The sequence below is a fragment of the Pectinophora gossypiella genome, chromosome Z (genome assembly GCF_024362695.1).
Source record: "Pectinophora gossypiella chromosome Z, ilPecGoss1.1, whole genome shotgun sequence".
NCBI lineage: Eukaryota > Metazoa > Arthropoda > Insecta > Lepidoptera > Gelechiidae > Pectinophora > Pectinophora gossypiella.
The window spans coordinates 409,155-433,432 of NC_065433.1; the positions used below are offsets into that span (position 1 = coordinate 409,155).

General features: G+C 44.9%; 1 protein-coding gene across 1 annotated transcript in view; it reads left to right on the top strand.

Moving 5' to 3' along the window:
- LOC126379936 (adenylate cyclase type 6) overlaps positions 1 to 24,278 on the top strand; it is a 128,379-nt gene that overhangs the window by 75,441 nt on the left and 28,660 nt on the right. Inside the window, exon 5 of the mRNA XM_050028950.1 lies at positions 14,405 to 14,495. Coding sequence (XP_049884907.1) covers positions 14,405 to 14,495 — 91 coding nt within the window. The remainder of the gene's footprint in view (positions 1 to 14,404; positions 14,496 to 24,278) is intronic.

Below are 24,278 nucleotides of genomic sequence, written 5' to 3' on the forward strand. Positions count from 1 at the left end.
GAACGAATGAATGAATAACCCGAGCGAGTAAAAGAAGCATCCCGCTGATATTCAACATGTTTGAAGTGTGCTGTCAACTTAATTCTGTCGGTTTTAATAAACCCACAGAAATAAGAACCGAATTAAGAATCCGAATAAAATGTTATAAAATATTAGGAATATAAAATATAAAATGTTAGGAGCTTCTATATATTTTATGCCTGTCGATTGCCCCTGTCTTTCCTTTTCAGCGGATAAGAAAAAAACACTATATAAACGGTATAACTTAAAATTAAATCAGATGGTGCTCCACAGTCAGTACAATTGTACATACATATAATTATAAATTATAGAACACATTACTGCAGGGTGACTGTCATTTCTATCTAACAAGATTCCATCGAGTTTAAGGAGACTTTTGACACACAAAAAGCGGAGACAAAATCTCACGAAAAGCCATCAAGTCGATCCCTTTGAGGCGAATTCGTTATTTGTGTAGCGGCGGAGAGGAGATTACGGGGGACACGTCACACGCGGCGACACGCGGTGACATGCGGCGACACACCGCAAGACGTGTCGCACAAGGTGCGGTCGGGACGATTTTGATTTTAATTTTATTTCCTGCATAATAATGAGTAACTGAAGGAGAACACGCAAATCAAGATATTCAGCTGGCCGACTGTCGACATGGCGTGACGTCAGTCGCCGCCCGCTGCCTTCATTGTTCTATTTTCTCTCCCTTTGATTGTTCTACTCACTGGAGATCGCGTCGTTCAACGAGATCATTTTCAGAGTTAGAATGAACAACCATTCTGCCTGTATTTTGAGGACGATTCCAACTCATTAAAACAATTGCCTAAATATTAGTCCAGTTAGAACTGAAGCAATTTATTCACTTATTCGGTTTACTTACCTCCATATATGATATGAGTGTCGTACCTATTGCCCGGACTGTCGCCCGCCGTCTCGCGCAGCTCGTTATCAACAAAGTTGGAGTCAGCCGGCTCACGGCGACCGGTTGCTACATAATATTCAAAATGAAATTGTTTTACTTTGTACACAAAGCAACTTTTATTATGAAAATTGTGATGAAAACATCTCCCGCTTCGCCGGTCGAACACCGTGCCAGTTGCAGGGTTATATTGTCTCGAAACGGAACCGCCAAATGGAAATAATAATATACTTACTTACTTAATAAAAAAAAACTCTCTTTATAGAAAATTTAAAAAAAAAATCACTTACTTTGTCGAGTGGAAAGTAAAAAAGGACTTACTTACAGAGAACGTTCAGAACGTTCGCTATTTTGGTAATAATATCAAAATGGCAGAACCCCTTTGCATTATTGAAAAAATGCTGCCGATCCCTAATAAATGGATAAAGGATGATGATGATATAAAATATAACCGAACGAATAAGAAACCTTATTCTCCTTATTGAAGATTGATAATATAAATGGAATTGAATTATAGACAAACAGGAAAACGAGAGCGGGAGTAGGCATAATACATTTCAGCTCATGTAAATTATTTAAAAAATAAATAAGTTTGCCTCGTCATGGCTTAATCTCTGAGCCTCTGGGAGCATAGCAAATACATTTACCAGATAGATTTCACTGACCTGCGGCAGTAAACATTATTTACTTTAGTTAAGTACTTCCAAAATATTACGTAACCAAATACAAATCCGTATTCTCATATTATTGTGGGATCGAGCCGCTGACATTTAACTCAAATTTTATTTCTCAAGAAAGAGCTATTACGAGCTATTTATAACTTACGAAGTTACGATACCTTCAGAGAACTCTCTCTCTCTCTCTCTCTCCTTGGCATTTATTATTCCCATCTGATGGTGGGGTCTGCCTTCTTCGTACTTCTCTTCCACTTCGCTCTATCGGACGTGTCGTTCTCGGAGACATTGCACATACACAGGTCCTTTTTGACCACATCCGCCCATCTTGTTTTTGGCCGTCCTCTTGGTCTAAGCCCTGGTATGTTTAGATTGGCTGTAACGTTACCCACATAATCTGGAGGTCTTCTTTTTACGTGCCCAAACCAACGGATACCTTCAGAGAACTGTTCGAGGAAATTAACATTATGACTATACCTTAACAATACGTCTACTTATATGAAATATCGGGAAAATGTAGACAGACTTGAGAAGAAAAGGGCACAACCACAATTTAGATTACATAAGGCAAAAAAATACATTTATGGAACTTTATAACTTAGTACATTTTTATAATGAATTATCTTGTGCCCGTAGCTTCGCTCGCATTATATTCGGGGTAACACGGTTCCCCTTTCCTAATGTACCAATTTTTAGCACCTTGAAAACTGCGAAGTGTCCCATCTAAAATTTCCACCCCCTCTTTGAAGGGGTTGGGAGCAAATTTCCAAAAAACAAATGATACATTTTTTGTTAGTCACAAATAGTACGCAATTTTTAGCTTTCTACCTTGAATATTGCGGAATGCTCCATACAAACTTCCATCCCCCATTTTAGGGAAGTAGAAAAAGACAAAAATTAGCATTATTATGTGACTCTCCATCCCTTCAAATATGTCCACTTAAAAATCACGTCAAATCATCGCTCCGTTTTGCCGTGAAATACGGTCAAACAAACAGACAGACACACACATACACTATCCCGTTTATAATATTAGTATGGATTGCCAGAGGTCATAATTATGCCGGCAGAATGTTAAAAAAAAATAAAAAAATAAAATAATTGTTTATTGACATAGAAAAGATCGACACAACATTGGGTGCTACAGCTAGGACACATACATGCTACAGAAGTATAACCCTGCTACCTTTTTTTTTTTTTTTTTTTTTTTTTTTTTTTGACGTTGGGAAATGCGTTACGCATACCACGCCGCCCGGGGGGACGACGTGGTTATGTGGGACTCCCCGGGTGTCGCCACCCGGTATACCCACTAAAACCCAACGGTGTTCCTCTTTGCCGCCGTGTGGCGGGGATACGGGAACGCAATTGCACACAACCGCGTCCCCGCCGGCGGATGCCCTTTAAGGCCCAGCGCCCATGGGAGCGCGTCAAGCGCCTCCCCCTCCACCGAGGGCTGCCCGGAACACTTGGGGAGCCCTACAGCACGAGACCTATGTTGTGGACGGCGGTCCCCCGACCACCGTCCACAGGTCCCCATCAAGGCGGCGCTCGGTCGATCGCGACCAAGTGCGCCCGTCGCCGCCTTCCTGGTCGCCTGCGGCGAATCGGGAGCGAGTCGACAGAGTCTTCCCGTTCCCTCTCCGCCGCTTCCTTCGCGGACATGACTATGTCCGCGAAGGTGGCAACCACTCTCCATGCCTGCTCGCTGCCGCTCATGGCCCTAACCATGGCCGGCAGCGAGAGGTCCGCCCCTATTACTGTGGACACGGCAGCGCGAGGGACCGCCCAAGCGGGGCACTCCTCGCGCGTGTGTCGTGCCGTGTCCACTATGCCGCTCACACAATGGTGGCACTCCGCAGTTGGTTCCCTCCTGACCACCCTAAACAAGTACTCACCAAAGCACCCATGCCCGGTGAGGACCTGCGTGAGGTGGTAGGTGGGAGCGCCAGGGCACTCGATCCAGTCCCGAAGGACTGGTCGAATTGCCGCTACCAACTCCCGGCTTGAGTTCGGGGACTCAAGCGCCTCGTCCCAATCGCGGAAGAGAGTATTGCGAGCCTCGTTTCGCCACTGACCTACTTCCAGAGGGTGCGGGATCTGTCCGCTCTCTCTGGCCTCCACGCGCCGTCTATAGACCGCCGCGAGAACTCGCGCCTCAAGTTCCCACGGCGGACTGCCCGCTATTAGACAGGCCGCTGTGTACGACACTGTACGGTATGCCCGGGCCACTCTAAGCGCCATGACCCGCTGCGGTCGTCGCAGCAGGGTCCGATTCCGGACGCTTAGGGACTCCGCCCATATGGGCGCACCGTACAGTGCCATAGAGCGCACCACCCCCATATACAGATGGCGGCACGACCCTCCGGGACCTCCCAGGTTCGGGAGGACGCTTCCAAGAGCTCCGGCTGCAGCCACCAGTTTCGGGACCAAGCGCCGGAAGTGCTCTTCAAACCTCCATCTGCCATCGAGGACGAGTCCTAGGTACTTCATCGTCGACCCGATGGCGATGGAGGTTCCGCCGACCACAATGTGGGCGTTGGGAGGTGGCGCGTTCCGAGGCCTATGGAACGCTAGGGCCTCAGACTTGTGCAAGGCCACCTCGAGGCCCAAAAGCCGTATACGGCGCACCACCTGCGCCACACCCGCCGTGGCGAGGACGCCGGCTTCTCGGTGGGTGCTGCCGCGGGCCGACACGAGAGTATCGTCAGCGTAACAAGTTACGTTGACCCTCCGCAACGTGGCCCCGCGCAACACCCAGTCGTACCCGATGTTCCACAGGAACGGTCCCAGGACCGAACCCTGTGGAACACCGCACGACATAACCCGACGAGCCCATCCGTTCCGCGTCGGGAACGCCACCGTCCTTCCCTCGAAGTAGTCCCGGACCAACCTTTGCAGGTGGCCGGGAACCTCGAAGCGGTCCAATGCCGACATGACCGCCTCCCAGGGGAGCGTGTTGAAGGCGTTGGATATGTCCAACGATACAGCCAACAACACGTCACCCTGGGCGACCGCCTCTTCCGCCTGCTCTTTGACGCGGGTAATGGCGTCGATAGTAGACCGGCCAACACGGAACCCAAACTGGGTGTGATGTAGATCTATATGCTCGGCGAGACGATGAACGAGCACGCGCTCAAAGAGCTTGCTTGTCTCGCCGAGCAACACGATCGGCCGGTATGCAGACGGCTGATCCGCCGGACGGCTGTCCTTCCTGAGGAGGAGAAGTTTTCCCTCCTTCCAGGAGCTGGGGAAGCGACCCTGTGCCAGGCACTGGGTAAATAGGGCCCGAAATTGGCTCCCCAGCTCCGAAAGCGCTAGGGCCAGCACTCGCCCCGGCACCCCATCCAGCCCAGGAGCGGTCTTTTTGAGGCGGAGTTTAACCGCGGCGTACCGCAACTCCGCCTCAGACACGGGCCGCACCTCCTCCTCATCCGTGACGGTCACAGGCCGGGCAGACCACGCCCGACTCGGAAACAGCGTTTGCACCACGCTCTCAACCAACTGGGGTTCGAGAGTCGTGGTGAGTGGCGGAGCCCAGGGCCGGAGCTTCCGCCTTACTGCCCGATATGGTCTGCCCCAAGGGTCCCGGTTTAGGATGGCAAGCCACTCTTCCCAGGACTCCTGTTTGGCTCGTGATATGGCCGTCTGGAGGGCACTACAGGCGGTCCTGTATTCGGCGTACAGGGCAACCTCCAGAGGCCTGTCACGGATGCGACGCCTTCGGTACCTCGTGTAGACGCGGCGTGCAACGACGCAAGCTTTGCGTAATTCGCGCAGCTCGGCGTGCCACCAGTACACCTGCTTACGAGGTGGGAGCGGTCTCGCTCTGGGCATCGACGCATTGCAGATGTTAGTCAGCGATGCGCCGAGCAGCTCCGCTCCCGCGTCCACATCCTCGGTAGGGTTGGAGGTGTCCGCCAGCCAGCTCTCCACCAGAGCCGCTTCCTCAGCCAGCTCTCGGTCAAGCTTCCCCAACACCCATCGAGGGCCATCCCCAGCAGAGGATCGGACCACAGACGCCATTGTGGAGGAAGACGTAGAGACATCGAAGCTGATATATCGATGATCCGACAGTGTCTCCACGTCTACCTCCACCTTCCACCTTTGGATTCTTCGGGCCATGGAAGGGGTCGCGAACGTGAGGTCCACGATTGACCCCCCCTGTTGGCGAACGCAGGTGTTCTCAGTGCCTCTGTTCAGGATCACCAGGCCCGAAATCGCCGCCCAATCTTCCAGCTCCACTCCTCTCGCGTTAGTCGCGGGTGATCCCCAAGCCACTGACTTGGCATTGAAGTCCCCCGCGACGATCACGGGGAGAGAGGGGACCTGCGCGATTAATGCGCTAACCTCAGCGAGGGCCCGCTCAAAGTCAACAAAATGCCAGCTCGGCGGAAAATAGACCCCCACGACTGCGACCCCTCCCACAACAGCCAGGACGCATCCCCTGCCCTTCGCTACCTTATCGAAGGGAGGGGAGCCGCCAGCTGCGGGAGCAACAATGGCGACCGAATTGCCGTGGTCACCTGCCCAGTCGTCTCGAGCAGGGACCACATATGGCTCGGCGACTACCGCCACGCTTATCGACCACTCCGCCATGGTTTGGGCCAAAAGGTCCTGTGCCCTGGCGCAGTGGTTGATATTGGCCTGCAGGTAACGGATGGATGCCATTTATGGATTGGTGTCCATCCGCTCCTCTCTGGTCTTCTTGGCCTTGTGCCCCTTCCGATTCGGCACTTTCTTCTTTGGGGCCGTGTCGGTCGGCTTTTTGACGGCAGAAATGCATCCGCCGCCGCCAATTGAATGAGCCGCCGGTTTGCCCGCTGCCGCACAGACAGGGCAATTGGGCTCGGCGTCACAGTCTCGTGCCTTATGGTCCGGTTGGCCGCAACGGAAGCAGAGCCTGCTGCGGTCAACCTCACAAGAGCACTTGACGCCCACGTGCCCTGACTCCAAGCAGCGATAGCACCGCATTGGTCTGGGGCCAAGGAGCCTCACCCTGGCCGAAGTCCAGCCTACCAGGACGCGACCAGTATCCGTCACCTTTTTGGCAGCGGCTATCGGGCAACTAAGCCAGAGCGCTCCGTCGCCTCTCGGGCCGAAAACTACCCTTCCGCACTTAATCGTGTCGGCCGGGCATCCCCCCTCCCTAGCTACCGCGTCCACTACCTCGATAGCATCGACCGAGTCGTCCAGGTCTGTGACGCGGATTTCCGCGCACTTCACAGGCCTGGCGACTCGGACTGCTTCCGGGCTGAGGACTTCCCTCAATTTATTTGCCAGGGCATCCGCTTTTTCGGCTGGGTTCTCCCCGCCAATTTCCAGCATGCGCGCTCCCGTCGCTGCCCTGCGGAATCTCAAACTGTCAATGTTGAGGTCCGCAAGACGGACGCGCTGCTTTGCATCGGAGAGTATGGAGGCATAGGAGATCCCCCTTTCCTCCGCTCCGGGCACTAGGGTCAGAGTGACTGCTGCCGTTTTTGGTGTCCGGAGTTTGTTTTTCTTTTGTGCCGTGAGCTGGGCTTTTTGCGGCTTCTTGGCAGCTTTTGCCGCCTTGCTCTTGGCCTTTCGGCCAATAACCGTGGTCCATGGCACCTCCGCCGGTGTGGGGGCAATCGAGCCTCGTGCCTCTGCAGCTTCCTTTGCCGCCATACTCTTCTTCTTGCCCTTCCCTTTCTTTCCCGCAGGAGGGGGGGCAGGAGAAGCTTGGCTGTCATTGCCAACCACCTTTCGGGCCGTTTTACCTCGCTGACCGGTGGTTTGCCCATTACTGGTAGAGGCGGCCGGGGCCCCTGCTGGCTCTTTATGAGCAGGGTCTGCCCTGGCTGCTCTGATGTCCGCTGCAAGCGGGGGCCGACGTCGCGGTTCTGGGAGGAGGCGATCCTCGATTCCCGCCAGTCTTGCGTTCAGCATGGTGCCGAACGTTTCGACATTGGCACGGGAAACCTCCTCCAGTACTTGCCGTAGACCTGGCTCCGACGGTTGGGCTGGGCGCTGACGCAGCTCTTGCAGGTCGCGACGGAGGTCAGCGACCTCTTTCACTAGCCGAGAGTTGGCAGCCTCCAGCCGCACGACTTCCTCTGACATGGACCGGGCTCTTATTAGGGACACCGCCTCCTGAATCCCTTTGACTGCGTCTTTAAGGGCCCGGACATATGTCCCCTTGAGATTAGAGGACTTTGTGGCGACCATTGTGATGGTCTCCAGTGAAGTCCTCACAACCTTCTCAAGAGCAGCGCCTGTCTGCTGGTCTTTCTCCTCCAGCTGGGGGGGGTTGGGCTGTACAGAGGCCCTAGCCTCCCTCATGTTGCGGGCCACATCAGCGACCTCCGCTTCCGCCTCAAGTCGGAGAGTCTCCGCTAACTCGGCGTTATAGGCGGCCTTGGCTGCGGCCAGGCCGACATATTTGCCAGAAGTAGGTGGGCGACCTCTCCCCCTCTTTGACTTGTGTGCCACCCCTTTGAGGGGCAACACAACAGATTCGCCGGAGTCCTCTTCCAACTCGGGGTCTGACCGGGTCCTTTTAAGGAACGGCCTTATTAGGTCGGACCTCACCGACGAGGCCGTCACCATGGTAGCGCAAGAGGAGTCCGAGTCCATTGACTCCTCCTCCTGGCTAGCCGCCTTCGTGGCGACGGGTATTCCGAGTGCCTGATCCCTGCCGCTTAGGATCAGCCTCTCAGAGTCGCCTCCTCCCTCCTCTGTCCCTTCACGGGGACGGGTGGCGCAAGCGCCTAGGCCAGGGCATTGTGCCGCTTCCGGGGTGGTGGATCCCGGATGCGCCACAGAATGCCCCGCGGACTTGGCGTCCGCATCAAGGCCGGTGAACAACTGTGCCTGAGCACGCTTTTTTTTCTCTTCCTCTCCTACCTCTCCCTTTCCTACCTCTTTCTTCAGCTCCGATACATCGACTTTATTAGGTTTAGAAGTATTCATTTTGAGTCCCACGAGTATGGGGGAAGGGATGGTCCACCCGAGCAGTGCCCCCTGTGCCCGGGTAACCCTAATACCACTGGGGTGCGGGAGGTGCCCCAGGGTTGGTCGCTAGCGGGCGGAGAATACCCCCTCCGCCACCTGCCGGCGTCCCGACGCCGCGCGAAGGCCCGAAGGCACCTCAACGCCGGGACTTTGGGGGTTTTTTATTGAGGTTGGCTCCTCTTGGGCCGGCCGACCAAGGCAAGCCCCTTGGTCCTGGTAGGCCGCGAGACGTGTCCACGACACCTAACCAGGATAACAAGTTTGGCGACGGTGGCCGAAGCCTGTCCGACGGGCATGTATTCATGGCCGCCGAACCCGTCGCCGACGGCGCCACGCGCCTCCTCCTCCAGGTGGATTTTTTAGAGAGGTTGTCTCCTCGCGGCCCCCCCCACTTGTGTGGGAGCGGCCCCCACGCCTCGGAATACCGAGGGTTGCGGGTGGCCCGACGGCCGCCGTGCAATACGAACGACCGCCGCGCGCAGGCGAAACGCCCCCTCCTGGCGGTTTTTTACAGAGGTTGTCTCCTCGCGGCCCCCTCCACTCAATGTGGAAGCGGCCCCCGACCCCTTTGGCGCCCCACCACAAAGCGCTAAGGGGTTACGGGTTGCGCAGCGGTGGACTTTGCCACCGCCGCGCTGGATTCTTCTTAGCTTCACTGCATCATTGGGCTAAAGCGGCACCCGCCGATGCAGCTACTGAGCCCCCCCGCCACGACAAGGCGAGAATCCATTGGGGGGGATAACCCTGCTACCTGAACTAGGAGACCTGTATCTCAGGGAGCAGTGTTCAGCAATTACATCTTTTATAACATCAGTTTAGGCAGACCATTGTTAAATTGAATTTATTTGACAATAAACTGTGCTTAAATAAGAACAAATAAACATGCATTTTGTATGTAAATTGGGTTTGTGTGTGTGTGTGTATGTGTATATATTAGTGTGTGTGTGTTTGTGTGTAACTGTGTGAGTGTTTGCGATAGCCCTACGACTTAAATGTTGTCTTGGGTTAAGATACGTTGTGTAAAACAAGCAACCATAAAATAGACAATTACGTACTTAAAACATTAAATAAGCAGTGTGGTGTACCAAAGTTCCAGCTCAACATAATGATAAATAAAGATTGTATTTAAATACGTACCCATTCAATGCGGGAGTTTGCTTTTGAATTTATTGTAGAGGTATAAAACCGTGTTGTTGAGGAGTTTGTCAGTTTCCTCAGCCGCAACAAGTGGCAGTAGGCACCTAAATTACTTATGACCCATTGTAATATAAAATCTATTTCTATTTAAAATATTTCGACGGTCAATAAGTGATTATTGGAAGAAGCTACTTTTATAATTAATGTAAACTTATTAGGTACTTAGTAAGTATTATACCAGTTCACACTTCTTTTACTTATTACTGTAACGTTACAGTAATCGACACAACTCACAGACACTCCTGATATTTTTGTCTGAAGATGTATGTTATTTAACTCGGTATCCATCTAGCTATATTCTGTACAGTAAGGACACTGAAAACCAATGATCGCTCATGAATACCTGAAGACAATTACCACAGCATGTTTACTCCGACTAAAATCTTCTTCTACAAACAATTCCATTTGGTTCTTTCTTGTCTTTTCCATTTGGTTTCGTTTCACGTAACAACTCTTGCGGTTATAGTTATAGACACTCATTAACTTACATAGCACGGAACGTAATATCACAGAGAAAAATAATATATGAAATTAATGTCCACCACTTGCCTGCCGAGCTCCCCGCAAGCTTGCAGACGTATGGAATGTTGTAAATGCACTGACTAACATGATCCTGCTAATAAATGAACATTGTTGCCCTTATTTAGAAGATACAAATGGATTGCGGAATGAATTCACCTTTCATAAAGTTGAAGTGAAACAAGATTATTAATAACATCCTCCTGCGCCTCCGTCCGTCTTTCTAGAAGCCTCTACAAGTAAGTATTTAAGTAAAAGTATTGTGTTTCCCTAAATTATTTGGGGAACATTTAATAGCTATTTACCTTGGACAAATAATCGCAAGAGTCCAATCCAAACTGTTTACTAAATATGAGTACCTACTTAAGACACTGCGGCGCGCGCGACGAAGGTAAGTTTGTAAGTAAGGAGAATGGGCGAATCTGGTCCAAGAACCTCCACTGATGAGACTTATATGTAATGAAAGCTTATGCTTTCTCTATGAATCTGGCAAAGTTCTATCAGATTCTGTCCCGGGGTTCTTTTTTTACGGCCATGTTTGTCCTGGCTAAAAATGTGATAAAATACAATGGGAGCTAAAATCGGCTCAAGATTTGTTGCTGGATAACTAAGTCTACATAAATAATTATGTATCATATTGTATATCATTTTAAAGAGGATCTTTTCCAGAATCCAAAACATAAAAAAAAACAAAAAAAACTTTTTGTAAGCGAATTATAGTCAATTTGCATCTTCAGCGCCATTGTTTCTCGGTAGCTAAGTTCAAGTTTCATGCCTTTTACCCCTTCCAAAAGTATCTTACCGATATTTTTTATATTGCTTCCGGAATTTGATCTGAGTGATAATAACAAGAAAAATAAATATACACCTCTCCGATAGAGACCGCCTAAGCTATTGCCTATTGCAAGAAATCGTCATCATTAGCAAGTCATTACGGTATTGCATATAAGCTTATCAGCAACTTGGAACTTGGTCCAAGAACCTCCACTGGTGAGACTTGCATGTAATGATAGCTTATACTTGTCCTATGATTCTGGCAAAGTTCTATCAAACTCTGTCCTAGGGTTTTTTTACGGCCATGTTTGTCCTGAGTGTACAGTAGTGGACTGCAAAATCACCTCAGGATTTGTTGTCGAAAAACTATTTAACTAAGTCTATATACATAATTATATATCATAATGTATATCAATTTTAAAGGGGAAGGTTATCAGAATCAGAAACACAAATAAAAAATGCATTATGTAAACGACTTTTAGCCAACTCACGTCCGTAGCACCATTTTTCTCAGCAGCTACGTACGAGTTTCGCGCCTTCCAACCTTTCCAAAGGAGCCCAATAATTTTTTCCTTCTTCTAATATTGCATTCTTAACCTGACAAGTGACAACAAAGAAAAAAAAATAAAAAAATAAGAATAAATAAAATAGATACCATTCCGATAGAGGCCGCGTAAGCTATGGACCTATTGCAAGATAACGTACTCAAAGGCTAGTCATTATAATCCAACAGACGTAACATGATTAGAATGCGGGAGGACGCAAATGTAGTATGTTTTCTTTCACCACAATCTTGTTTTATTAATCCAGGCTTATATCTTGTCTTATAAACAATGCCGAATGGTACAACAAACGTATCGTAAACGTAAGGTTGCCTGGTAGTAATTGCTACCTTGGCAATAAAGCCGCCTTTTGCACCAGTTATTGCCTGAACTTGTTTAATAAATGTGTTTCTTTTGCATACAATAGAGTCATTGTATTGCATCTTGATTAGAATGACTTATTTCTTGTTTCTCTCGTACTAAGCTGTATACTGTTAGTGTTAAAGAGACACATATTTCGTCTCTTTCGCATAAGGCGATGTACTACATTTCCGTCCCGCCGCATTCTAATCATGTTACGTCTGTTGGATTAATAATGACTAGCCTTTGAGTACGTTATCTTGCAATAGGTCCATAGCTTACGCGGCCTCTATCGGAATGGTATCTATTTTATTTATTCTTATTTTTTTATTTTTTTTTCTTTGTTGTCACTTGTCAGGTTAAGAATGCAATATTAGAAGAAGGAAAAAATGATTGGGCTCCTTTGGAAAGGTTGGAAGGCGCGAAACTCGTACGTAGCTGCTGAGAAAAATGGTGCTACGGACGTGAGTTGGCTAAAAGTCGTTTACATAATGCATTTTTTTATTTGTGTTTCTGATTCTGATAACCTTCCCCTTTAAAATTGATATACATTATGATATATAATTATGTATATAGACTTAGTTAAATAGTTTTTCGACAACAAATCCTGAGGTGATTTTGCAGTCCACTACTGTACACTCAGGACAAACATGGCCGTAAAAAAACCCTAGGACAGAGTTTGATAGAACTTTGCCAGAATCATAGGACAAGTATAAGCTATCATTACATGCAAGTCTCACCAGTGGAGGTTCTTGGACCAAGTTCCAAGTTGCTGATAAGCTTATATGCAATACCGTAATGACTTGCTAATGATGACGATTTCTTGCAATAGGCAATAGCTTAGGCAGTCTCTATCGGAGAGGTGTCTATTTATTTTTCTTGTTATTATCACTCAGATCAAATTCCGGAAGCAATATAAAAAATATCGGTAAGATACTTTTGGAAGGGGTAAAAGGCATGAAACTTGAACTTAGCTACCGAGAAACAATGGCGCTGCAGATATAAATTGACTATAATTCGCTTACAAAAAGTTTCTTTTTGTTTTTTTTTTATGTTTCGGATTCTGGAAAAGATCCTCTTTAAAATGATATACAATATGATACATAATTATTTATGTAGACTTAGTTATCCAGCAACAAATCTTGAGTCGATTTTAGCTCCCACTGTATTTTATCACATTTTTAGCCAGGACAAACATGGCCGTAAAAAAAGAACCCCGGGACAGAATCTGATAGAACTTTGCCAGAATCATAGGGAAAGCATAAGCTTTCATTACATATAAGTCTCATCAGTGGAGGTTCTTGGACCAAGTTTCATACAAAAGTGCCCATTGTCATTTTTTATCATAAATAATGTTCTATATTATGTGACGTAGAGGACAAAAACTGCCTATTTTTTTCATCAGTTGACGCTACTGTTGAGTGTTCTTAAATTTTGTCAGTTTCCCATATTATTTGAGTAAACAGACATATTTATGTTTGCTTATATTTTTACACTATAACCCTTTGCGTAGCGTTCCTGCAAAATCATAGTGTTATATGTATTCCCTAAAGATCGGGAAGACGAAAACTTAGTAAAACTTACTTTAAATCAAAACTGCCTTTTGATGGCTTTTCATTTTCGTAACTCTCCCTTCAGAAGGGACACTCCACGTTGCTCCACAAGTTATAGCAATTTATGACGATTTTTTAGCTGATCAGCCTACATTTGAGTTTCTATATAGTTTTTACTCAGAGTTTTTGTCCCCATTCAGCCTACTCAGGGGCCTCAACCAAAGAGGATACTACTAATTTGTAAGGAGTGTAGCTTAACACCTTCTTTGGCAACAGTCAGAATCTTGTCAGATTATAACCCGAAATCGTTTTATCTTAGCAAAGTTATGATATCTAAATACCTACTTAAGGATCATGTACTGTGAAAAAAAGACGAGAAAAATATGTTAAGTGTAATTGGTAAATGATGAGATAGTAACGCATGTAAGAGTGAGGTCTGAATAGGTTCGAGTCAACCTGATACCTCGTTGGAACCAGACCCCTTTCCGCAACTCGTTGTCGCAAACGTGTGAGCGGTCTGCGCCGAGTGTACGTGCTCATTACGTCATTAGAGGTGTTAAGTTGACTCTGGACGAGTTTAAGAGCACTTCACGTAATTATAGGTAGTCGTTTGACTTGCGCTACACACGCTTATATCCAGGCAGCGCGGTTTAGTCGTGAAGGCGGCGCTGGCGCTGTCACACACACGGCATGACCGCCGCCGCTAGCTCGCAGCGCTGCAGCCGCGCTACTTTAAAATATGCATGGATATTCGTGAACTAAAACGCTTATACATATGAGGTATGTGATAGGGTTATAACCGTGGGTGCGCGGCGCGGGCGCATGGTGGTGTGGTGCGCGCGCGCCGGCCCGCGCTCACGGCAGTGTGTGCGTGTGCAGGTGGAGACGGAGGGCGCGGCGGCGTCGCCGGCGCTGCCGCTCTGCCCCGCCGGCCGGCCCGACGCTGACGTGCAGCCGCTACTCAGCGATGGTGAGTCTTCAATACTCATTACTACATAAAAACGTTTAGCAAATTAAAGATCGCAGTTTTGTCTTTCAGTTCGCGATCTGTTGCACAAGCCCGACTCACACTTGGCTAGTTTTACTATTTGTTATTTTAGTTTAAAGTTTGCTTTATGGCACAACCTCCCACGGTCTCTCCCCCGTACCTACTTCCTCAGACTAATCTTAACATAATGTTTAACCCAACCAAACAATAAAACAGTATATAAATATATATCGCCATATCGCCGATCAGAAATAATTCTGATGTCGGATCTTACAGAGTAGGTACATGATAGAATCCTTATCAAATCAGGCGCTACAGGACAAATCATAAATTCATTTTAGTTTCTTATAAGTAGGTGGGCACCTTTTCACTTTAAGACTTGCCCCGTAGATACGATACCCTCCGGGCGCCTGTCCTATTCAGTAAGTATTTACCTAAACATTTAACTTACATTACAATATCCTGAGCTACTAGAAAAAAGAAATGTAGGTAAGTAATCGTACTTATCTATAAAAAATAAACAAACATCCGAGTAACTAAGCGAGTGGTCTCTAACTGAGAAAATTCATGTTTTGATACATCTGTTAACATAACCACAACAAACAAATCCCGTAAGAATTTAAATACCACTGAGAAAAGATCGCGCCCCTCTGGAAGGAACATTAGCTGCGCGCGGCGGCGGCTAGGGCGGGCGGGGCTCCCACCCTGGCCCTGGAGTACACTTGCTGAAAGGCGACTCACCGCCCGCGCCCGCTTTTAAAAAATTAAAAAAGACCTACTCCATTTGTCGCTCCAAATAAACAAACAATAAACAAAAAAGCTATTAGGCTTGTGGAGCATCTAAATAGGACAAATATTTTAGCCTAATCTAGAAGATAGGATTAAACTTACATTTCAAGGAACATCACAAGACACAAGTAGTACTGGGAAAATATGGCTACTCGATATGACTTATTTCTAAACGGTACAATGAATACCTACAGCTGAAGTAAGTATTCAAACGGTAAATAAGTACATTGGCGTCTCAATGCTCGTGAAAGTGACAGGTCGCATCCTCTTGTTAAAAATATAAACTTATATATCCTGTATTTCTGTTATTTTTCAACATTATTATTTGCTATTTACATTACCATACTGAGCCGCGATTGTATTTTAATATTTGTCATGGAATTCCTTTGTGCCTTGACGTGGTTGTGATACGAGTGATTGAATGAAAGGAAAAATGACATGAACGGTGAATTGGCCATTGGTTGGCGATATTTTCAGTATGACTAATTGGCTTTTTTTATTTCAGTCCATGACAAGGTTTTAATTTAAATATTTTTTTAAAATAACTGCGGCGTTTTTATCCTAAAGTTAATTATAAATGTAATCTGTCATAACGAAATAGCTTTTTTCCATTTTTTAAAGCTTGAATAATTCCATTACTGTCACAAATGTTCACAATTTTCTTCTTTAATTTGCAAGCTAGTTAGATATCGTCAAACTATAAACATTTTTGGTTGTCCTCTTGTCCCCAAAATTAAAAAGAGAGATCCAATATAGTATATAGTGGCCATATTCAACCTGGGTACCTGGGTTAAGACTACGTATAAGTAGTTACGCCAAAGGAAATACAAAAAAAGGTCAAACATGTAACTAAAAAATAATCGTCTGGGTATCTAAGAAAAGAATGCTAATGTGACGCAACACTCCTCAATGCATCGTTCATATATGAATAATTATCTGATGTTATAATAATACCGAAGCCCAGTACATCACCCCATGAAACAACATCGTACAAACCGATCTCATTGCCAGTCATGACCAATTTTTGATAAGTTAGCCGGAGACGGTTGAAACCCATCATAAAAGAAAGGACGTTGATCCCAGCGGAGCAATTCGGGCTTTCCCTAAACCACTCTACAACAGAGCAAGTGCATAAAACGGATGTCATTGAAAAGGCATTAGAAGAAAAGAAGGTATTATGTACTTCATAGCAATAAAAAACATAGAAGAAACACAGACGCAACAACGCAACGACGCAGACCACCACACGCCGCCTCTTAACAATGCCAATACAAGGGGTTTTCTTCCAGTTACGTGTTGCGGCAGGTTAATTCGACTATCGCACGGTGTATTCGACTAACGAAGATATGGCACGAACGCCCTTTCGGTAAACCAATCGTGCTCCCTGAAAAAGTTATGTACATGTGTTGCCGGTCGTAAAACATAACTAAAGATCACCATAAAGTAAGTAAAAATACGGGTAGGTACGTTTCGGGTATAAAGCCTGCGGCAGATATCATTATACGAGATAATAGACCCACGCTGCAGGCTCGTCTGTTATTTCCCTACCAAAATTGAGTAAAATGCATGACTGTCATTTCATCGGTCCATCCACCGCTATCATGACACTAACTAGGTAATACTGACGATGAGATTGACTTCATGCTGAGTATGTAATACGTGCAAACAATGTTCATATCATTTCGTTGCATATTAACTAGAAATATACCGCTTGTTACGTTCGTGTTGCTGCGGTTGTGCTTTAAGTGACAATGCGACTTATCAAGCTTCACGAAGCTCGGGGAACGAGCAGAGCAAACCAGTGAAGCGAGGAAAACACAATTATCATGATCGTCCCACTACCTAGATCCCTCTCAGAGTGGCTTCAGGAAACACTACGCCATTATAACACTATTGCACTCATGGTAAATTAATAATCTCATGTTGCTTATTATAATACAAGACCATAACCTAACATAACCTGACCCCAGGGGGGACAGAATCATCTTCATTACGTTCTTGCCCTGAGGGTAGGTGCCTCTTGCTTCAGTAGGCCGGAGTGAGATGGTGACTGAGTTCGGATAGGGACCAAAACCTACGGAGTATAACGTAGAACTCATAAGGCCTCAACGGTTGCAAAGGTGGAGATGGGAGCCATCGATACGGCATTGCAGGACGGAAGGGGCAAGTTACAGAAACTGTAACCTGGATGCTAACAGAGGGAAGCAGTAACTGTCAGTACTATTCAGAGGCAGAGGACAGGAGCCCTGGTACGGCTTTGAAATAGTCTACTCTGGGCGCCTTCCCACTTGCGTCAGACAGAGAACTGCGGGGCAAGAGTGATTTTTCTCTAAAAAGTAACATGGAGAATGCTACACCGACAAGAGCGTGACTCTGAAATTTGTGATGTATGCTTATTATAATACCTACTTAAACCCTGTCGAAGGGCACTCATTTCAGCTTACTTAACATTACCAATGAAGTTATGATCGTAGGTATAATATACCAATTAGATATTAGGTAGGTAAGTATATTATCATGTAACGGTACACGAAGGTAAAGGCACACGGGCATGTTTCATTTGTTTTGCATGAATTACCCAACATTCAACATAAACGCCAGAACTCGATACAGACTTACTTCTACAATACCACCAGCTACTATTACATTTCTGGAGTTGCTGGAAACTTAGGTCAATTTTACTTTTAACTTAACTGTGTATACTAACCACTCCTCTGCTTGACTGACCCTCATCATCTGAGTAAGTGCATTATCTTTTGAAGAAGTTTTAAGTACCGTCATAGAATAAAGAATAATACTACGTATAGAACGGAAACTCTTCGCCACCCACCAGCGTTTGAGCTAGGTTTACCTCCCCCTCCCCCCCCCCTCGTCCTCGAACACAGTTTAGATTTGAATCGTATGGCGTCAGACGTCACACACACAGATGCGCGTGTAGAATAATGTCAATGTGTGGTGTCTGTGGAAAACGAGATTGTTTATATGAAGTGTCCGGGTTGTGGTACCGTCATGATCGTAGTAAGTAGAATTCCGTGGTCTCTGCCTACCCCAACGGGAGATAGGCGTGATATTTTGTATGTATGTTTATGTAGGTAGTCTGCGAGAAATACAACAATTTTGAAGATGAGATAATTTTATGAAGTATTGATCAGTGCGACATCCTTTGACTCTCAATCACTTCCGAGTCTGTTGAATTTTACCTTTCATTCTCTTCTTATATTATCTAATTTCGATCCCGCTCTTTGATGCTTCGATCGCATTACTGCATTAGTATTTACTTAGTTATGAAGGAGTTTGTAAAATGAAACATAAAATGAAAGCTTCTAGTCGCACCTGTATCTAACCCCGAAAACTTGTAGAAAATATTACAGTCTCATAGTTTTAGATAGGTATATTAGACATAAGATAACGCTTATTCCCCGCTGCAGGAGGCAGAGGCCACGATCTCCTTAGACCACTTCCATTACTGTAAGAATAAAATACATACAGGTACTTACTATAACATACAATAAATTGTAGGTATTAAATAAAATTATATTATTGAAGTAAACGTGTGTGTGTTGTGAATATTGATCACATTTATATATGTGTTACGGACAGTCTTTTTACTATAAATGGTTGACTAATAAACCAATTCTTCACTTGTACCGCGGGTTTTCTTCATTCCCAGCAAAAACAAACATTATGTATTTATAACACTTTGATCTATAGTGACTGGTGTTAGCTACAGACGACCTAAGTATCGTGGACTATACATAATCATGTCCGGTCACGAATTATCTGAATACTGAATCACATTCCAAAACTGAAATGTGTCATAATTATAAGAATGTCTATGGGGTAAAATACCCACAAATGGACAACATAGCTGTCTGAATATAGGGTAAAAAGCCCACGGTGTTGGAATATGGGGTGAAACCCCGCGAATGGCCTCCAACCGCCCCTTACTGCCATCCCTGTCCACCTGAATGAGTCGATATGTTCGTCTGATTGCCTGATAGAATCACCACAGCGATATTACCTGCTGTATGCTTTTTTACTGTCTGTTTTACTGTGCACTGTATGTTGTTCTATTTGGTAATAACATTACTGCATTGGATTACACTAATATTGAATAAATGATAATTAGAAAAATACTTATATAAGTATATAAGACTTAACTGCGCATCGACAGGAAGGCTGATAAAACTGTTGTTGATTATGTTATATCTGAAAACACGAATTTTTCCTGATCTGTCACTAAATATTGACTGTTTTCTGTTCTCTCTTAACACACTTCTATTTGTTATCTGAAAATGATTCAGTTTTTTTTCTGGCCATGTTGTTATGACATAAATAAGCTACAAATCGATTTTTGAATGCATTTTAATATTATTACGAATTTGATTTCTTGTTCAAATTCGAGAATTGATTACAGTTCGAGACCATAAGTACGTCAGAGCATTAAGGGTGGTATTAATAAACTAATCTCAGTTCGAGGCTGCCCTCAAGATCATGTCAAAGTGACAGTTCAAATATGAAATCATGGACTTGAGCATGATCTTGAGGGCAGTCTCAGCTGACATTAGTTTATTAATACCACCCTAAGTGACATGACAATGTTTAACCATATTATGTACCTGTACTAACGTGTTACTTACTACTTGTTTCATTTTAACTGTCACCACAGAATCCATTATAGTACGTAACTACCTACCACTGTCATTTCACTAACGGATCACGTCCTGCTGAACGTAATGGACTTACCTTTTTATAGACGTCGGGTGACTTGTTAAGTCACTTCACCTATCACAGAACATAAGCCCGCGACCATATTCTCAATGAGGGACTTTCCAGTCTACGTTCCTCAAACACAATATTTGTTGTTGTTTATTTTTAGGTTTTCCTTCGTTTAACTTTCTAATTTCATAAATAACAGACATAATATGCATGTTTTAACTTTATTTTTGGGTATAAATGATGACCCTTTTTAGGGTTCCGTAGCCTAATGGCAAAAAACGGAACCCTTATAGATTCGTCATGTCCGTCCGTCCGTCCATCCGTATGTCACAGCCACTTTTCTCCGAAACTATAATAGCTATACTGTTGTAACTTCATAAATATGTGTATTCTGTGAACCACATTAAGATTTTTACGCAATGATAGAATAAAAACAATAAATTTTGCGGGTCCCCATACATAGAACTGAAACTCAACAAATTTTTTTCATCAAACCCATACGTGTGGGGTATCTATGGATAGGTCTTCCAAAATGGTATTGAGGTTTGTAATATCATTTTTTTCTAAACTGAATAGTTTGCGCGAGAGACACTTCCAAAGTGGTAAAATGTGTCCCCCCACCCCCCCGTAACTTCTAAAATAAGAGGAGGATAAAACTAAAAAAATATATGATGTAGATTAGCATGCAAACCACCAACGAAAATTGGTTTGAACCAGATCTAGTAAGTAGTTTTTTTTTTTTAATACATCATAAATCGTAAACCGTAATTTACTTTTATATTATGTTACTTGCTGTTACGGAACCCTTCATGGGCGAGTCCGACTCGCACTTGGCCGCTTTTTTTACACCCAGTTTTAAACAACACATCTTCCACCCATTATTATTCTGATCAAAATAGAGAGAAGCGATATAGATAGCAACGTAATTCTATACATAATGTGATCCAAATATCACGCAACAATTATTTTTGTATAGTGCTTCTGCCAGTACTATACATTGTAATGACAAAATAAGTAATTACTTATCACGTTAAAGCTGTACAACGCGATCTATATTGATTTTGGTGAACGTAGCCTGGAAAGTACCTCATTGGCTACTGGACAGTTTTCGGATAAGTATTTAAAAAATTACAAACGCTAATTTTATACCTTGATAATAATTTATTACTATGTAACGACTACTTACATCAATAATTAGTAACCGGGACCAACGGTTTAACGTGCCTTCCGAAGCACGGATCATCTTACTTTTTGAATAATCAGGTGATCAGCCTGTAATGTCCTAACCAAACTAGGGATCACAAAGTGATTTTTATGATATGTCCCCACCGGGATTCAAACCCGGGACTTCCGGATCGTGAGCCCAATGCTCAACCACTAGACCACGGAGGTAGTTACCCGCGGCAACTGTGTTAGTTAAATTGCACGTAAGGTAAGTTGTGCAAGTCCAGTGCCGGGGTTCGCACTGGCGCTCCCCGTTTGGGAAGCAAGCCGATGACACACAGGACCACACTGACTTATTATACGTATAATATCTATTATCTGCTTATTATATCATTATTCATACTTAAGACATCAGCACCCGCGGCACGAGTGACAGAATTACATCGACGGCTTACCAATAATCGTACGTCGTTTATCCACGTAGATAGCATTCTCTGCGTGTATTGGTCAAAGCTCAAAACATAATTCGGAAACTGTGTCGCCCATGCACCACCAAAAGTCAAGTTTTTGACGATATAACAAAACATAATTAAACTCACGAGTATATCCCAATTGGGGTAGTCAGAGTTCATTCGTCACACGATGAACTAAGTCCCCACGCGTAGCCGAGCTTTCTCTTAGACCAACGTGGTAGGTGAGCCTAACTTTGAAATTGTCGACTAATAGTTTAGCTTTGTTAAGGAACGTGAGTTTGTGTATTGTATGTGTAGTATCAAGTTACAGTAACGCTAGTCCGTAATATAAAACTATACGAGTTGCAATGATAACGGAGCGGCGGGGGTGAAAAAATGATAACTTAATTTCCATTGTTGACAAAGGTGTTCAGTTCCTTCAGCGAGGAGTCACCTGTTGCGCCCCCGTCTCCCGTCCCCGCGGCCCCGCGCCGCGCCCCTCGCCGCGGTTTACGGCTGTCTGCAGCCTGACAATAAACCGCTGTAGATTATCTGTAAATTACATTAGGGACTTCATGAGAATTTACTGTTTCATTATAAATAGGTAACCTCATCCCCCGATTTACGATTTGTGTATTATTATTATTTTATAGGTTTGTACCTACCTACTTAGATATGCAAAATAATCTGGCAATACAGGCTTGCCCAATGCCCGTAATTTATTTAAATAAATGGTGCGTTGTAGGTAAGGATAGCCATCCATACTATTATTATAAATGGTATCCTGAGTACCAGTTATATTTGGGTACCTACCTTATTGTTATATATATATTGTACAAATGCAATATTGCAGGCAAAGTAGTATTTTTATTAATTCTTGTTACTACTGAATCGTCTAAATATGAGTGTACCGAGGTGAATAAAACACACCTGAATTGTTGAAACGTTTTGAATTTGAATATATCCCACGGTTCCCTCCTAATCCTAAAATAAGTAAGTACTTAGTACTTCAATTTTCTTGTCATCATCATCATCACCAGCCCATTAACGTCCCCACTCCAGGGGCACGGGCCTTCCCTAGATGGATAGAGAGATCGGGCCTTAAACCACCACGCGGGCCCAGTGCGGATTGGTGGTTATTAACGACTGCTAATGCAACCGGGACCAACGGCTTAACGTGCCTTCCGAAGCACGGAGGAGCTCGAGATGAAAACTTTTTTTTGTGGTCACCCATCCTATGACCGGCCTTTGCGAAAGTTGCTTAACTTCAACAATCGCAGACCGAGCTCCTCAATTTTCTTGTATTTTATTAAAATAAATTATAATATTAAATACTATGTTCCCTTTAGAAAAAGGGGGCAACCCTAGTTGTAAACCCTAACAGGTAGGAATAAGATGGATAGTACCCAGGATAAACCGCATGGTGCTAGGCCACCAGGCTATCATAAATTATAATCTTATTTAAGTAGTTGCAAGTTATAAATTATATCTGAATAAAAAATACTTAGGTAGGCTATTCAATAGCTTGCCCTACTCCAGGATTTACCTCCCAAATAACTCCATTCGTGGATTGCATTTTTTCTTATGTAAGTAGGTATCAAGTTTTATAATTATCTTATATTTAAAAAAATTGAGGAGCTCGGTGGTGCAGCAGCTAACGCGCTCGGTCTGCGATTGTTGAAGTTAAGCAACTTTCGCAAAGGCCGGTCTTAGGATGGATGACCACAAAAAAAAAAGTTTTCATCTCGAACTCCTCCGTGCTTCGGAAGGCACGTTAAGCCGTTGGTCCCGGCTGCATTAGCAGTCGTTAATAACCACCAATCCGCACAGGACCGCATCTCCCTATCCATACATAGGGAAGGCCCGTGTCCCAACAGTGGGGAAGCTAATGGGCTAGTGATGATGAAATATTTTTTTTTATTTGTAATATAAAATTGTTTTTAATTGTTTGTGTTTTTGTTGTTGGTTTGTTCCAACAACTGTGTGACAACTAACGCCATCTGTCATCACATAGTGAAACGTCTCTCGCTATAAGTAAATGCTGAAATCTGTTACGGAAAAAAGATTGCCCAGCGTTTTCCTCGTGATTGATCCGATCTATTCACTGATTGAATAGATATCTATGTATTGAATCAGTCGCTGGTCTCTTGTACCTTATTATCGGATGAGGGCCCTTACCTCGGAGTTCCCAAAGTTGTCGATCCAAGTACTTAGTACCTAAATATGTATACCGTCCAAGAGAAGTCAACAAACAGCCACGTAAGAATAAAACGCAAGTACTAACCGCGTGGGCCGCCGCGTGCCGCGCCCGCAGCGGGTTGCCTAGCGACCACGGCTCCAGCGACACTCAACTACAAACCTACTGAATTCTCACCATCGCAGCAATTCGTAGCTCCTTACCGAAAACATAATGGCGTTTTCAATAAATTTTATTACGTCGATCATGTGTCGCGGTCGTTAGCGCACATGAATATTCGTCGTAAAACACCCCCTCCCGCTCACCCCGCTCATTCACAGCGTGAGGGGAGGCAAAAGTTTTTACATCCAAGTTTATTGCTTACGCGCACATTTCGGCGTCGAGTAACAGGTCAGAGGGCTCGTTTACTTAATTTTATAGTATGTAGGCAGCTGCCTCTATAGT